A 15,153-nucleotide genomic window follows, 5' to 3' on the forward strand; every position below is an offset into this window, starting at 1 on the left:
TTTAAGATGGCCTAGTCACGTGATCAGCAAGTTGACGCGGACCATCAGCCGGTAGCTCAGCCTGGCCGGTGAGCCGAGGCACGCAGTTCCTCTCCATGGCCCGAACTTCCTCACAGCATGGCGGCTGCATTCCAAGGGCAAGCATCCTGAAAGAGAGCCAGACAGGAGCCTCAGAAGTCGCACGACATCCCCTCCACAATGCTCTGTTTGTCGAGGCAGTCACACATACCCACCTATGTTCAGGGAGAAGGGACTTACTCTCTTCCTCTTGAAAATATGTTGTGGCCCCTTTTGGAAAGCACAGTCTGCATTCAGCCTACATCTACACTTGGCTGTCCAGCCTGACAGGGCAGTGTTGGGCCACGTGTAACAAGTTTTTCCTCCAGTCCAGAGGACAGAAAACTCACTCATGCTCCTGACCTGGTTTCAGAAGAAGTGCTTCCGGAAAGGCTTGGATAATGGAAGACCTGCCTGTTTGCCATCATTTGTTTGAACAACAGAATCTCAAAGCCGACCAAACAAACAAAAACGAAACCGAACCTTCCTGAATGCTTAGAACGCTGCACAACTTTCCTCTCCTACTTCCCTCTCTCTCCACTGTGTCAGGCCCTGGAAGGGAAGGCCCACAAGCTGGGGAGAAGACGGAGTATGCCCACAAGATCATTCTTCAGGCAGTCCTGAGAAAGTGTTTCAAGTCAGCCGAAGGCACTCCTCAACCGGAGGGTAGACTTGTGCTTAGCCACATAAAGCTCTGGGTTTCAAAGGGCAATGCCTGCGGGGGGAGGGGGACCCTCAAACTGGGGAGAAACGGCTTTGTCAGAACCTGGCATTCGTCAAGCAGCCAAGCATTTCTCTACGACGCTTGTGCACGGAGCACCTTGATCTCCTTACGGGAACGCTTGATAGTGATCTAATACATAAATCGAAACATACCTTACCCCTCTCGCTTCAACGTTAATTTAATTTAAAACTAGCATGTCTAATAGGCAGCACTCTTAAAATGCATTTCTGGAATTTGCGGTCTGGAGTTCAGCCTCCTGAAAATAACATATCTTGTATCTACTCCATGTGTTTGGCCCCCAACTTGTTTTGACTAAAGGACACGATTTGTCAAGATGTTTTCTCTGTTGGGATTGGCATGAGGAGGGTGGGTTTTAACTAACGAAACTGCATGAGGCCCTTTTACCTCCTGTCATGTGTTTTTTAAGAAGGCTTTTGTTGTTGTTGTTCCATTTCCTATGTGGCCGTGCTTAATTAGAAAAAAATGAGAAGATTTGTGAAAAAGACTCGAAGAAGACCCAGAGCTTGCCTCTGGGCCTTTCTCTGAATTGATATGAGAGCTCTGTTGCCTTGGGTCCACAGGAAAAGTGGCTCAACAAGCCCGGAAATGCTGGTAGTGGAAAGGGGATCAGAACTGAAACTCTTCCAGTTGAAGTGAAGACGTTTGATGGAATCATTTACTGGGGATCATTTATTGTGAAGACCAAGGAGTGTCTCAGGGAACTCAAGGCAGCAATGTGGTGGGCCTCAGGAAGGGTTGGGACTGACATCAGGGAAGCCCCTGAAAACCAGACAGTTCTTTGAGACTCGCCCTGGCCGGCAGAAGACGCAGAAGAACAGAGGCCGGCATTCCGTAGGTGCTCGGGATTCGTCGAACGAATGGCCGGGGAGCTGTGCCACAGCTTTGGGCTCAGCTTTGACTGAGCCTCATCTGCCTCGGGTCAAGTCTTGATTCCCAGGGCAGGGTCTCGAATTGGCCCAGCCTCGGTCAGCCGCCCGTTCCTGAACCAGTCTGAGGGGCAGGATCACACCCCTCAGTCACAACATGGCTGCCGGGAGCCCACCCCACAACCGTGAGGACAAAAGAGGCCATTCACGTGTGTGTTGGACGGATACCTGTGGAGGCACCCACAGCAGGGGTGGAGGATGCCGTGGGGGCTGAAGGGCAAAAACGATGAGCCTCAGGAGAGACCGGATGTCAGACCCTTGGACTATAAGAGCTAGGCATGCCTGTGGATCATCTAGTCCAGCTCTTCATTGTTTGCACAGGAAAATGAGACGGAGAAATGAACTGTTGGCCGAGGTCCATTCTACTTGACGGCATTTCTGACAAGAAGAAACCCTGTTGGCATCCGTTGATTAAATCAGCACACAGCCTGGAAGCTCTGTCTGCGACACTATTTATAACCACTGTTTATGTTTTCTCCTTATTAACTATGCTTAATACTATGAAGTAAGGCTTGATTTTTTTTGGTCTAACACTAGCTAAATACGATCCGTAAGGTCTAGTGAGATGGATTCTCTCACGGTAGGAATCATTAAGCAAAAACAAAAACTTGGTTCGGGCAGTCTACGATCTTTGTCTGCCTGTGAGCAATTATCGAGGGCCTCTCTTGTGTGCTCGCCGCTGTTGTGGGCAAGGGAGTCATGGAGACAGACGAGATGCCCCGCCGGCCCTGGCAGAGCTCACCTTGTGAGGCCTGTAGTTTGTTAGGGAGATGGACAAGAAAACTGAGGAGTGCGGGGAGGAGGGAGAAGCGGTGTGCCAGATGGGATGGGAGGGCACAGAGAAGGAGGAGCCAGGCAGGGAGTCAGAGAAGGCTTCCCAGAGGAGTTGAATGCCATCAGAGCAACAGAAGTTAGGAACAGAGCCATCAGTGCCATTGAAGGAATCGTGGATGGCTCCCAAGGGCTGGAGCTGAGGGTGGATGGGGGGAGTGGAAGACTGTGAAAAGCAGAGAGATAAGCAAAAGCCAGATCAGGAAAGACTAGAGGTCTGAAATTTGACCAAAACACTGAGGTGCCATCGAATGGTTCGCAGGAACATATAACCAATTTGTATTTTACAAGGGTGGCCCTGGCGATGGCAAGTGAGGGGGGAAATGTGGCCAGACCTGCATCGGGCAGCAGAGAGAAGGTGAGAAGATGGGGAGATCCGGGGGGCTCAAGCCGGGCTGGGGGCCTGAGGGCAGGGACACAGTGCTGGTGGGTTCCACAGGACAGGGTGTTGCTTAGATGTGGAAGCAAATGAGAAGACACCGTCTAGGGTCGTTCACCTGGGGTGGGGAGACTGGATGAGTGGTGTTAACGTTCCTGAGAAGCAGGAAGGGAGAGCAAGATAAGTTGCATTTGAGGCTTTAGCTTTGCAGCTCAGCAGAGCCTGGGCCGACAGTAGCAATCTGGGGTCGCTGGTGCAGGTGACCCATGAAGCATGGGCAGGGCCCGGGGCACCCAGGGGGGTGTTTGGGAGAAGAGCAGGGACCAGAGGCCCGAGCAGTCAGGGACACGATATGTAATGGAGGAGGCCAAGCAAGCAGAGCCCTCTAAGGAGAGAAACCTAGGGGGCTTAGAAACAGGACGGAGTGGGGGAAGTTTCGGGAAAGAGGAAACCACCCACCACAGCAAATGTGACAGGGGGGTGAAGCCACACCACAGAGTGGCTCTGGGAGCGTGGAGACCTTCTGCAGTGTGATCCAACGAGTAAGTTCCACCGGGAACCTGGTCATTCATTGGCTGATGCCGCTGAAGAATGAAAAGTGTGGCCTTAAGAGATGAAAGCTAATAAAAATGCTTTCAGTCTGAAGAATCGCTTTGTAAATGGGAGTGTGTGGAGCGGTCTGACTCCGCGGTGAGGCAGACGTGGATTTCAGCCTCAGCCCTCCAGCTTGGGACGAGTTACTCAGCCCCTTCAAGCCTCACTGTCTCTGTCTGTAAACCGGAGCCTCTATCTACTTCACAGGTTCTCGGTGTTACATGGAGTCACGCTGGCCCCGCCCCCTGCTCTATTTCCTTCCGGAGCCCTTACCACCTTCCCTCCTTGCCAGTTTCCTTACCTCCTTTGTCATTCTCCCCGGTCGAAGTATAAACTGAACACCAGCAGGGATTCTTCTCTGGTCCGTCCACTGCTGAATCCCAGAACTCCCGGAGGGCGCCAGGGACACCGGAAGCAGAGGAAACCCTGCTCGGGGAAACCAATCAGGACATCCAGGAGCTCTCTCGGGGCCCAGAGCTGCGCAGAAGGTTTTGGCAGCCTGCGCTTCGGAGGCTCCGACGGGTGGACGGTGGACAGAGACTGTCTTCTCCGTCCAGAACCCATGCCTGAAAATCACAGCCAGCAAAGACTTGGAAAGTGAAGAGAGCGGGGAGACTGACTCGCCTTACTGATCTGTACATTTGCGAGGGCAAAAATAATGCTTAGCGCTTTTAGCTTCAATGCGCCTTTCGCCACGAACTCACATGCATGCGGGATGCAGCCGTGGAGGGCCGGTTATAAGGAATGTGTTATTCTGATGGAAAAGACTTTGAGAGACCCCGCCTCCCAATAGCCTGCCCACTCGACATGTTCTAGAAGGAAAGTCTGGTATCAAAACATAAATCTAAACAGAAACCACAAGAGAAAACGGCAACGCGTATGCATCGGACCCTTTTATTTGTAACAAAACCAACATTCCCTCAACTCCTTGGCCCCAGGGTATTGTTCTTTGTTGTTACTGCTCTTTGTTTCCTTTTCATCTTTCAATATATCCTTCCAAGACTCTTGCCAGGGTACTTCAGAGTCCAGACTCTCTTATGGAAAGCATATGTTTTGGGGAACATACTGTACCACTTGAAGTTCTGGAGCCAGTTGTATTTCTGTTCCAGGATCAAGTGAGAAACCGTTATTTACAGGGCGAGAAGGAACCTCAGGTTAGCTACTCAGCCGCAAGACCCACACGTGACGCAAAGAAAGACTTTCTAAAAGATCTCTAAGAACTACGAAGGGCATCTCCAGCTAACCCATGCGTCTCATTCATTCATCTATCCACTTATTTTATTCGTGCAACATCTGTTGAAAGTTTACCACGAGCAAGGTCTATGCTCAAAGCCACAAATACCAAAATCCCGAGATAAATATGATCGGTCCTCCCCCTCCAGCAGCTCACTGGCCAGGAGAGGAGACAGGCAGGTATATCAAGGCAGCAGTCCAGCTGGACAAGGCCAAGGCAGAGGTGTGTGTCAGATTCGGGTCATGGGACAGGAGTCGAGAGACAATTAGAACTTTCCAGAGGAAGGGATGCTTTTTAAAGAGACTAAGAGGGGGGCGCCTGGGTGGCGCAGTCGGTTAAGCGTCCGACTTCAGCCAGGTCACGATCTCGTGGTCCGTGAGTTCGAGCCCCGCGTCGGGCTCTGGGCTGATGGCTCGGAGCCTGGAGCCTGTTTCCGATTCTGTGTCTCCCTCTCTCTCTGCCCCTCCCCCGTTCATGCTCTGTCTCTCTCTGTCCCAAAAATAAATAAACGTTGAAAAAAAATAAATAAATAAAGAGACTAAGAGGGAAGGAGGTAAAGAAGAGAAGGAGAGGGTACTTTACACAGAGGAAACTACACGTGCTACATAAAACATATGATGCAGTGATAGTCAAGATATTTAGTAACCATAGTTCCATGACACAGAGGCCAAAACCCACTGGTATGGTCCCAACCAGTGCCTGTGGCCCACGATCTCTCCTACTAACATGGAGAATCTCCAGGGTTTGTAGGAAAAAAAAAAAAAAAATCAAAGTACGATGTTGAGTGCTAGAAGTCAGGGTGGTAGTTACCCTTGGTGAGGCCATGACAGCAGGGGGGGCCAAAGTGGGGCTCAGGGTGCTGGCTTTCCGTTTCTTGATGGCTTTGTTTACCTTATGAAAATAACTCAGACCAAACACTGTGATAAATGCAATTTTCAGTGCCAGTGTTCCATAAAGGGACATATATTTACCAAAATGTTCAAAAAACCCCTCAAATACCATGCAGTCAGGCACAGCTCAAATTCTTGTGAATGACTCCAGGAAACAGTATACACCTGAAGATGGAAATAGCGACGCGAAGCAAAGCCACATTGAAAGAGCCATGTATGCTGAGTTAAGGAGTTCGAACTCCATCCTCAGAGACTCGCGGAGAAAGCAAGCACAGGAGAGGGCTGAGGGGCGTTTTCAGAGCGTGGCCTCTGGAGCTTGGCCCCTTGTGCCACAGTTGAGTTATCGCGTGTAAACTTAAAACTCTCCACCTGCCAAATGCGGCCGTGATTGCGTTTGCCTCCAAAAGATATTTTGAGGGTTGAATAAGGTACTGCACAAAAATATTTAGTGGAGTGCTCACTATATTCCACAATAAATGTGTGCATTTTAGAAAGCTTCCTCAGGCAGGAACGAGGAGAATGAATGGGGGGGAGGGGGTGGCCACACGGGCACAGGGAGATGAACCAGAAGGCTGTGGCAGTGACCTAGTAAGACGGAGTGAGGGCCCGACCACAATAGGGACAGTGGAACTCAAGGGGATCAAGGAGAGATCCACAAATTTGGAGGGGGAGGGGGGCGGGTACAAATTAACAGGCTTGATCTGGGAAATGAAAGGGAGTCAAGTCCAAGGTGACCATCAGGTGTCAGGCTGAGGGGACTGTGAAGATGGTAATACTGTTAGAAAGTCAGCATGGGCAGGGGCACCTGGGTGGTTCAGTTGGTTAAGTGCCCAACTTTGGCTCAGGTCACGATCTCACGGTCCGTGGGTTCAAGCCCTGCATTAGGCTCCATGCTGACAGAGTGACAGAGAGTGTCTCCCCCACTCGCACTCTGTCTCTCTCAAAAATGAATAAACGTTAAAAAAAATTTTTTAAAGAAGTCGACATGGGCAATAGACTAGGGGGAAGATCATGCATCAAATGTGAAACCTGTTGGGAGACACCCAGGTGGGCATGTCCACAGGAACTCAGTACAGGTGTCTGTGCTAAGGACATACATTTGCGAAGTATATAGAAGATTGTGGAAGGCAAAGAGTGGTGAGGCCCTCATCTCAGGGATGCTGCATTGGAGTGAGAAGAGCAAAGGGCCAAGATGGAACCCTGAGGAACATGGACATTGAGAGGGGCAGACCAAGAAAAGAGACTCATGAAGAAATTTGAGGAGAAAATGATCAGAAAGGTTGAAGAGCAGCCAACAGAGAGTGCTATTGGAGTAGCCAAGCAGGGTGTCATCGATTGTGACAGATGCCACAAAAATGACCTGTTAGATGAAAACAAACTAGTGTTCCTTGACGCCTACATGTGCTGGCCGTGATGGCCTCAGTGAGAGCAAATCCAGGAGAATAGGGTGACTAAAGCAGGATCGTCTTGGGTCTATGTTACGTGGCTTGGAAGAAAGCAGTCAACAAATGCATTCCAGGGGAAGGAGAGCTACAGGGCAAGAAGCTGGGGGGGCAATGAGGAGGCCATCTTTCTGGAGATCAGAGCTCCCAGTATTCACCACCACCCGTTTCGGCGGAAAAGGTTAGATTTCTCTCTCTCTCCCCCTCCCTTTCCCTCTCCCTGTTCTTCTCCCTCTCCTTCTCTCCCCCTCTCTCTCTCCCTTCCTTCTTTCCATTCTGAGTTTCCTCTCCAGAAGCAAAAGAGTAACTTATATAACTGGAAATGCTGAATGTATTACCTTTTTAAATGTTTTCAAAATAAGATGTTGAGAAGTGGGTATATTCAGGCAAGGGAGCCAGAGGAACCCAGCCGAGAAAGGAGCTGAAGCAGGGGCAGGAGAACCGGGCTCCTCTGGGGCTGCTGGCCACCCTGCTGCTCCTGGGGACCGTCTGCACGGCCAGAAGACGGGTTGGGAATTCGTGTGAATGAGTGTATACGCCCCGCGCCTCCGTCGACCCTCCTTCGTGGAGTCAAAGCCTGTTTCTCCCGCCTCTGGCTGAGGTGGCCGTGAGGGCAGTTGGCAACATGCTTCCTGCAGTGACGCCACGCAGACACCCGCAATGATGCCAGGAGCAGGCCCCCAGCCTGCTCCACCCAGCGGATGACCATTTGCCTCTAGAACCTGGGTCACACCACTTCTCCTGCCCACTCCTCCCCAGACCTGCGCTGGCTTCCAGGTAGGGCTCAAAACATAGTGTCTTCGGAAACTTCCAGGTGGGCCCTTCCATTAGTCACTAAGCCTATGTGTTGGTCATCTTGCATTTCCCGGGAGGTTCTGCAAGTCATTCTAATTTTCGTGTATAAGACTTGGCCTTATGGGTGAAATCATAAGGCATCCGGAGAATTCTCCACGACATCTGGGGGGGGCCATTCCACACACCGTAGGTTCTCAGCTAAGGTTGGCTTGCGGAAGTAAAGGGTGCGACGCCTGCACTGGACTATAAGCTCCCAGGCCAGGTCCTGGGCCCGTGCCTCTTTTTACCCTCTCCAGCACCAGCCCCCCGGGGCTCTGACCATCCATCCATCCCACAGGTATTTACTAAGCACCTCCCATGTGCCAGACTAGGTCAGCTGAGAATTCAGCAGTGAACCAGATCCCCAGTTCCAGAAGAGGAGACGGCCAATAGGGAAACAAACAAACCAACCAATCCAATAACCACAGGCTGCGGCCAGCTCTTCGGAGGAAATAAACAGAGCTCTGTGACGACTGGGAGGCATGTTTATGCTGACACCTGAGAGCTGCCAAGGAAGGAGTGAATAAGTTGCCCCTCAGCCTTCTCTTCCTATTTAATAGCCCCACTACCTTAACCTTTCTTTCAACAACGTATTCAAAGGGGTATGACACGGTGACGCGGTCTGTGTTCTTCTGGTCGGTGCGTTCACCGCGCGCTAACATACCTGATCCCTAATGAATCACCCTCTCTCGGAGGCTTGTTTTCGTCCCCTGCCCGAGGGGGCGGCAGCCCTGGGGTCCCCGAGGAGGGACAAGGGGCAAGGCCCCCAGCTGCTCAGCGCTCTGCCACTGATGCCCGTGGGGGTTTGTTTTGCAGGTGAGCCGGCCCCATCCCAGCGACCACCCTCTCCTGATCCTCTTTGTGGTGGGCGGGGTCACAGTCTCAGAAGCCAAAATGATCAAAGACCTCGTGCCGTCCTTGAAGCCAGGAACCCAGGTACTGAGACCTCTGTGAACGAGGGCCCTGAGGCAGAAACGAGAGGGTGGGTGGGGGCCCTTCCTTCCTTCGGCTCCCTGGCGCCTCTCCCTGTCTCCGTCCCACCTTTCGTGTCCCACCCACCCCTCCCTGTCACGTTCCCCCTCCCTCTACTCCAGGGCCAGCTGTCCTCCGGATGGGGGTGGAGGGAGAAGAGCTGTCACCTACGGTCCCCTCTTCCGCCTCTGGGCTTCAAGGGCTAAGGTGCTATTGTCCCCGGTCCTGATTCCTGAGGGGCGTATATTCTCGTGTGTCCTGAGGGGTATATAAACCTTTAACTACTCAAGAGTTTTCACTGCTTTCCAGGCTCCAGATAATGAGGGCTGCTCCCAGGGACCATCTCCCCACCGTGGCAGTTAGAGGCACGTTGTCGAGGCAGTGACAAATGTGGTCTCTTTCTCCTCTGTCGCCTCCTGCCAGGTGCCTCTCATTTCCCCCTTGTAAGTGGCCCCGTGGTTAAGAACACCGGCCTCTTGATCTTCTAGGTCTGTCTTTGAGTCCTACCTCTGTCCTTCACTAGCCAGCTGATCTGGGAGGGCAAAGCCTTCAGTTTTCTCGCTGATGGAACAGGGCCAGGGTGGCTGTGAATCTTAGATCAGGTAAGGGGAGAGGGTGTCATTCCTAGCACAGTGCCTGACCCTTAGCTCTCAGTAAAGGGTGGCTACTGTTGTGAGCAGCAGCCCCCTGCCCTGCGGGAGGGGTGTTAGCCGCTGGCCTGAGGCCGGGAGCCCAAGGGGAGAGGCTTCGGGAGAAGGCGAGCCCCCTGCCTGCGGATCTGCCCGGGGAGGCAGAACCTGCAACTCAGTAAGACTCCAAGTCCTTGCCTTACTGGGCTCCCCAACACAGGCCATGTGACAGGGACGTGAGAACAGGTGGCTTACATGATCCCAAGAAGCAGAAGTGAGGGAATCTGAAAAGAGACCGTAGAGAGAGAAAAGCCAGAGAAGCGCCAACTGCTGGGCTGGTTCGCGCCAGGGGCAGCTGAGGCTCTGTCCTCTGTCCTCTGGGAACCCGAGGAGCCCCTGGACGGCATACGTCATCTTCCCGTTGCCTCTGCCCCCTCGCGCCCATTTGAGACTCGCCCCTGGGGGGGTCATCTTCGGCTTTGTGCCACCTCTGCAGGCCACTGAGCGGCAGTGTCGAGGATCCGTTTCGTGAGCAATTGTCCTTTCGAGCAAGACGTTTTTAAAATCCGAAAGCACACTTCTCGCTGCCCCTAACGAGGTGAACCGGATTCTTAGCTCTCCGGAACGGTGCTGCACTGTGACACCCCGACAGACATGTTTATCCCCGCTCTGAAAGGATGAAGTGCAGACGTTTCCAAAGCTGTGTGACCTGCGTTTGACAACCCGGACCTGGAAGCTGCAGTGGCTTGGCTATCATCTGACCGTGTGCTCAGACCTCCGCAAAGGGAGCTTCTCAAAGAATTTGGAGCTTAAGGAGCAGCCTGGTTTGCTCTGTTGCCCTTGTGCCACAAGTTCCCCCGAAGAGCTAAGGGGCCCCCAGGAAGACCAGCGGGGGCAGCAGGGAAGACCAGCGGAAGAGGCAGGGGCACCAGAGAGGAGGTGGATCAGCTAGATGTTTGTGGAGCGACACGCCTCAGAGGCAGATCTCCCTTTCTCGCCCTCAAAAGACACAGCTGCCCTACTTCTGCAGCCAACTCTGCCCGGATCTGGGACATGAGCAGCTAGCTTTCTGCTTTTACAAGAACAGCGGACGTTAGGCCTCGCTGCCTCGCTGCTCTAGCCATACACGAGATGGCACGCGTACCATTGTCGGTGCCATTGTCGGCTCAGACTTCCTCGTCTGCTGGAGAAACAGGCGAACGGATTGAAAAGAACAGGTTCTACCGAATCTACGTCCCCAACAAACCCTCAGCCAAGAAACTAACTTGGCGTGACTGTCGACGTAAGCAGCGATAATATACCTGACGCTTTTTTTTTTTAACGTTTATTTATTTTTGAGACAGAGAGAGGCAGAGCATGAACGGGGGAGGGTCAGAGAGAGGGAGACACAGAATCTGAAGCGGGCTCCGGGCTCTGAGCCGTCAGCACAGAGCCCAACGCGGGGCTCGAACTCACGGACTGCGAGATCATGACCTGAGCCGAAGTCGGACGCTTAACCGACTGAGCCACCCAGGCGCCCCACCTATCTGACACTTATTTTCTGTCTTTCCTATCCAGCCTACACTTGAACATCTCCAGAGATGAGGGTGTGCCCCCTCCCCCTGCAGCCTGCCTGAGTATCGGCGGCCCTTACTGTCTCCCCTAGATGCATCCAAATCTGCCTTCTAGAGCCTCACTCATTAGCACTGGTTCTAGCTCCTGGGCCCCGCAGAATTTACAGGCAAATCAGGTTCGTCCCTCTTCCACATGGTCTCCCCTGGGTCTGCTCTTCTCCAAACCGAGGCTTTTCGGTCCCACGATACTCATCTGGGGGTGCCCTGGCGGTTGTGGTGGCTCTCCTCAGTCCCACTCCGTCTCTCCCTCTCGCACTCGGTTAGAATGGAGAGCCATGCCTCAGTGTGGACTGGCCAGTGCAGAGGCAGTTGGGGCCGCCTCCTCCCTGTCCCCACCACAGCCTACAAGGCCCAGCCCACAGTCTGCGGGATGGATTCTTTTGGCTCGGTTTTCACGGTTCTAGATATACCGACATCAACTGAGCCTATAGCCTTTTCTCTCCACGTTCCTCAGTCCTGCCAGCAAGACTTAAGCATCCTGGGAGACTCCTGCTAGCCCTTACCCTTGCCTGCCATTTTGGCTCTGGAAGGACCACGGGGGCCGGCAGTGGTGCGGGGAACCGGCAGGTCATGAGGGCAGGAGAGGGGCCTTTGGCCCATCGGCCACACAGGCCTCTACCGCCTCACAAGAGTGGACTGCCTCCCTTCAGGTCTTTTCCTACCACTCTTCGGCCTGCTTGCTCCCCTCCAGCGTCAGGACTTTGGGCTTTTCTTACTATTTATTCCCAGCACCGCAAACAGGGTCAGGATTGCTGAGTGTCATGATTATTCATTCAGTGTTGAATCTTGAACGCTAGAAACTTCGCGTACAGTATTGTAGTATGAGACCAAAGTAGCTCTTCTGGAGAATTCACCAACCTGTCGATTCATTCTGAGATTACGGACAACTAAAACCAGCCTGACTCTGGTAACAGCTGCTGTTAATCCATACCTTCTCTCTATCTACATGGGTGCTCTTGGGACTCAAGTACAGGACTCTGAAATCACATCTACTAAGTGGGATTAGTTGATTATCCTGTGAACATTTGTTGAATGGCTGCTGTTGTGCCAAGCACTGTTCTTGTGCTAAAAATAGAGCAGGGAGCAAGCCAGACTTGTGCCTGCTCTCATGGAACTTACGTTCTAATAACGAATGACTGATGTCAAACATGAAAACTCCAGCCACAGATAAGTGTACTGAGAAGACAGGTGCTGTGGTGGGAATAAGCAGGGGTGAGGGGTGGTTCCTTCATCTGGCACAGCTCCTTACGGAGGAGAAGGCCTGTGGGCTGAGGCTTGAAAGGCATTCAGCGACCAGCTCTTCAAAGGAAACAGAACCCATTCAAGGCACATCTAGAAATGAATTCTCTTCCACGAACAGTGACAAGGGGAGCGTGAAACAAGGAATCCAGAAACCACACCTGCCACCTGCTAGTCTTACGGGACTGTTGTCGTACTCTAAAACTCCACTCCCTGCCCGTGGTTGTTGGACAACGTGCCGAGGAGAAAATTGGGCCGCTGCAGAGGCCTTCTGCTCCGACTATGAAAAAAAGAGGGGTCCAAGAGTCAACTCCCCCCACCTCACGCCCACCCCGAGCAGCCACCGCCGGGAGGTGGGAAGCTTGGTAGGCTTCCCCTCGCTCTGGAGTGCGCGCGCCTGGCACCGGCCTCTGTCTCGTTTGCCGCCTGGTGTGGGGCCCCGTGCCCAGACGGCTCTGCAGGCGAAACTCTGGTTGGATGGTGGCCAAGAGGCCTGCAGAAGCCTGAGATTATGGGAGGAAAATAACAGGGAAGGACCCTTCCAGAAAACACAGGGAAAGGCCAGCTCAGGAGACAGAGGAAGGCCGTGTGGGCAGGTCAGCCCCTCCGTTGCCTGCTTTTCATAGGCAGTGCACGTTGCCCCCCACGCACGCTTTCTAGCGGTTCTCCATTTCTGGAGCTGAGTATTTAGTGAGAATGTGCTAGGACAAAAAGGAGGCTGAGAAATATGCTCCTACACACAGGGTTTTGCATAACTTCAGGGTTCAGGATACCTAAATCTTGGCTCTAAAAACCTCGCTCCAGGTTATACTAAACTCGATTGAAAGCCCCAAGGAGAGGATTCCTGTGACCTCCTTTTTTTTTTTTTCTCTTTTCAGTTTAGATATATTTTATTCTGAAGCTTCTTACCGTGAGGAAAACATCCGTAGGATTTTAAGTTTATCTTTTTTTTTTTTTTTTAATGTTTATTTTTGAGAGAGAGACAGAGACAGAGACAGAGTGTGTGCTGGGGAGGGGCAGAGAGAGGGGGAAACACAGAATCCGAAGCAGGCTCCAGGCTCCGAGCCGTCAGCCCAGAGCCCGACACAGGGCTTGAACCCACGAACTACGAAATCGTGACCGGAGCCGAAGTCAGACGCTTAACCAACTGAGCCACCCAGGCGCCTCAGAATCTCCCAAGTTTAAAAGAAAAAAGGAGAATAACCATCGTTATCCCCTGCTTCTTTCAATGCACAGTGTTAGAAATCAGCTGGATGTGGAAGCTAAATCCCAGACTGCCCCGCTTCCTCCGTGTTCAGCAGAAATAGAACAGGAAGATGCTGGCACCTACAAATTATAGTGGTGGCCTGCAGGAGTGGAAATGGAAAGAAAGCCAGAGGGCTGGGTCAGTGTCACAGGCTGGCCTGCGCCTGCGGGAGCCCCAGCCCATCTGAGAACAGAGACTGAACCCTCCTCTTCCCGCTGGAGCGCAAAGGGCTCTAGGGCTTGCTCGGAGGCTCTGGGGGCCCTGGTGTCACCCCCCGCCCCAATCTCATGGATGAAATCCTCACCAGTGCGCTCGGCTGCCTGGGAGAAAACTAGTTCTCTTAAAGGAATTCTCTCGTGCTTAGTCTGCCTGATATCACACATCTGATGGTAGTTTATACAATTTTAATTTTATGTCTAGCAGGCCGATTTCGGGCTCTCTTAAGGATTCTCTTTCTCATTTTTGACTGCCTTTTTGTCCCCCATTTGGCTAATTCTTTAGAACGTTTAGAACTATTTTAATCAAGTAATGCAGAAATGCCTTAGACTAAAAACCTCTAACAGTGCTCTGATAAGTCTGGAGACCGAAAGATCCCTAAGATGTGAAAATGCTTAAGGACCATCGACCGTTACAGTATAAATGTCGTGTTAGCCATGCAGTCCTGCTTGGCTTCCCAGTGAGAGCTTTAGACAAATAGTTGAACTGATCTGGAACAATTTTCCCAGAACTATTTGAGCTGTCTTTTACTAAAGCCTCCCAGCATGAAAAGATTCCTGCCGACCCTCACCAAACACACTGCCTCCTTCCTTGTCCGACCGTCTTTGTTCGTTCATGTAATCATTCGCTAAGTCACTATATCAAGGACCTGCTACGTTTTCGGCACTGTGTTCAGACACAGCGGAAAGACTCGGCTAAGGCAACAAGGAATATGGTGTGAAACCAACAGCCATGGGAACACACTCTGTCTTTGGGGAGGGGTGGGCTTGGAAGGCTTCCTGGAGGTGGTGATGCACGAATAGATCAATGAAGGACTGAGAGGTCTTCAGGCAAAGAGTAGGGTAGGAAAGCATTCCCAAAGTTCCACTGGTGAAACCGCGAATAGTGGAGGGTGGCCGCAACGTAAAACTCTTGGGGGGGGGTGCTGTGGCAGCGAGGGGGTGACATCTGGAGTGCTGAGCAGCCATCGGATTCTACAGTCCCAGGATGCTCTCTAGGAGGGTTGGGTTTATCAGAGGACAGGGAGGAGGCAGTCAGGATTTTAAGCCGATGAGTAATACGGTCAGATTTACACTTGGGTAAGATGGCTTTGGCACCTCTTCTCCCTGGCACTGGCCCGGGGACTGCTGTGAGCTGGAGGGAGGGAGTGCGACAGAGGACGAGAATAGCCCGGATGGTGATGATAATGAAAACGATAATAGCGGGGACCATTTTAAGCCCCTCTAGAATCTGTCAGCTGTGCTAAATATTTTATGTATATGTTCACGTGCGATCTGCGTAATTATCCTCTTGGGGGAGGGGTGTC

At 52.2% G+C, this 15,153-nt stretch overlaps 1 protein-coding gene across 2 annotated transcripts in view; it reads left to right on the forward strand.

Annotated features, from left to right (window-relative positions):
* The window catches only part of SCFD2 (sec1 family domain containing 2), a 406,985-nt gene that overhangs the window by 387,277 nt on the left and 4,555 nt on the right, over positions 1–15,153 (forward strand). Inside the window, exon 8 of one of the 2 annotated variants that reach the window (XM_025921777.2) lies at positions 8,749–8,868. The exons of the other annotated variant lie outside the window; for it this stretch is intronic. Coding sequence (XP_025777562.2) covers positions 8,749–8,868 — 120 coding nt within the window. The remainder of the gene's footprint in view (positions 1–8,748; positions 8,869–15,153) is intronic. 2 annotated transcript variants of the gene reach the window in all.

This window comes from Puma concolor, chromosome B1 (genome assembly GCF_028749965.1).
Source record: "Puma concolor isolate L17-30 chromosome B1, mPumCon1.1.hap2, whole genome shotgun sequence".
In the NCBI taxonomy this organism is placed as follows: domain Eukaryota; kingdom Metazoa; phylum Chordata; class Mammalia; order Carnivora; family Felidae; genus Puma; species Puma concolor.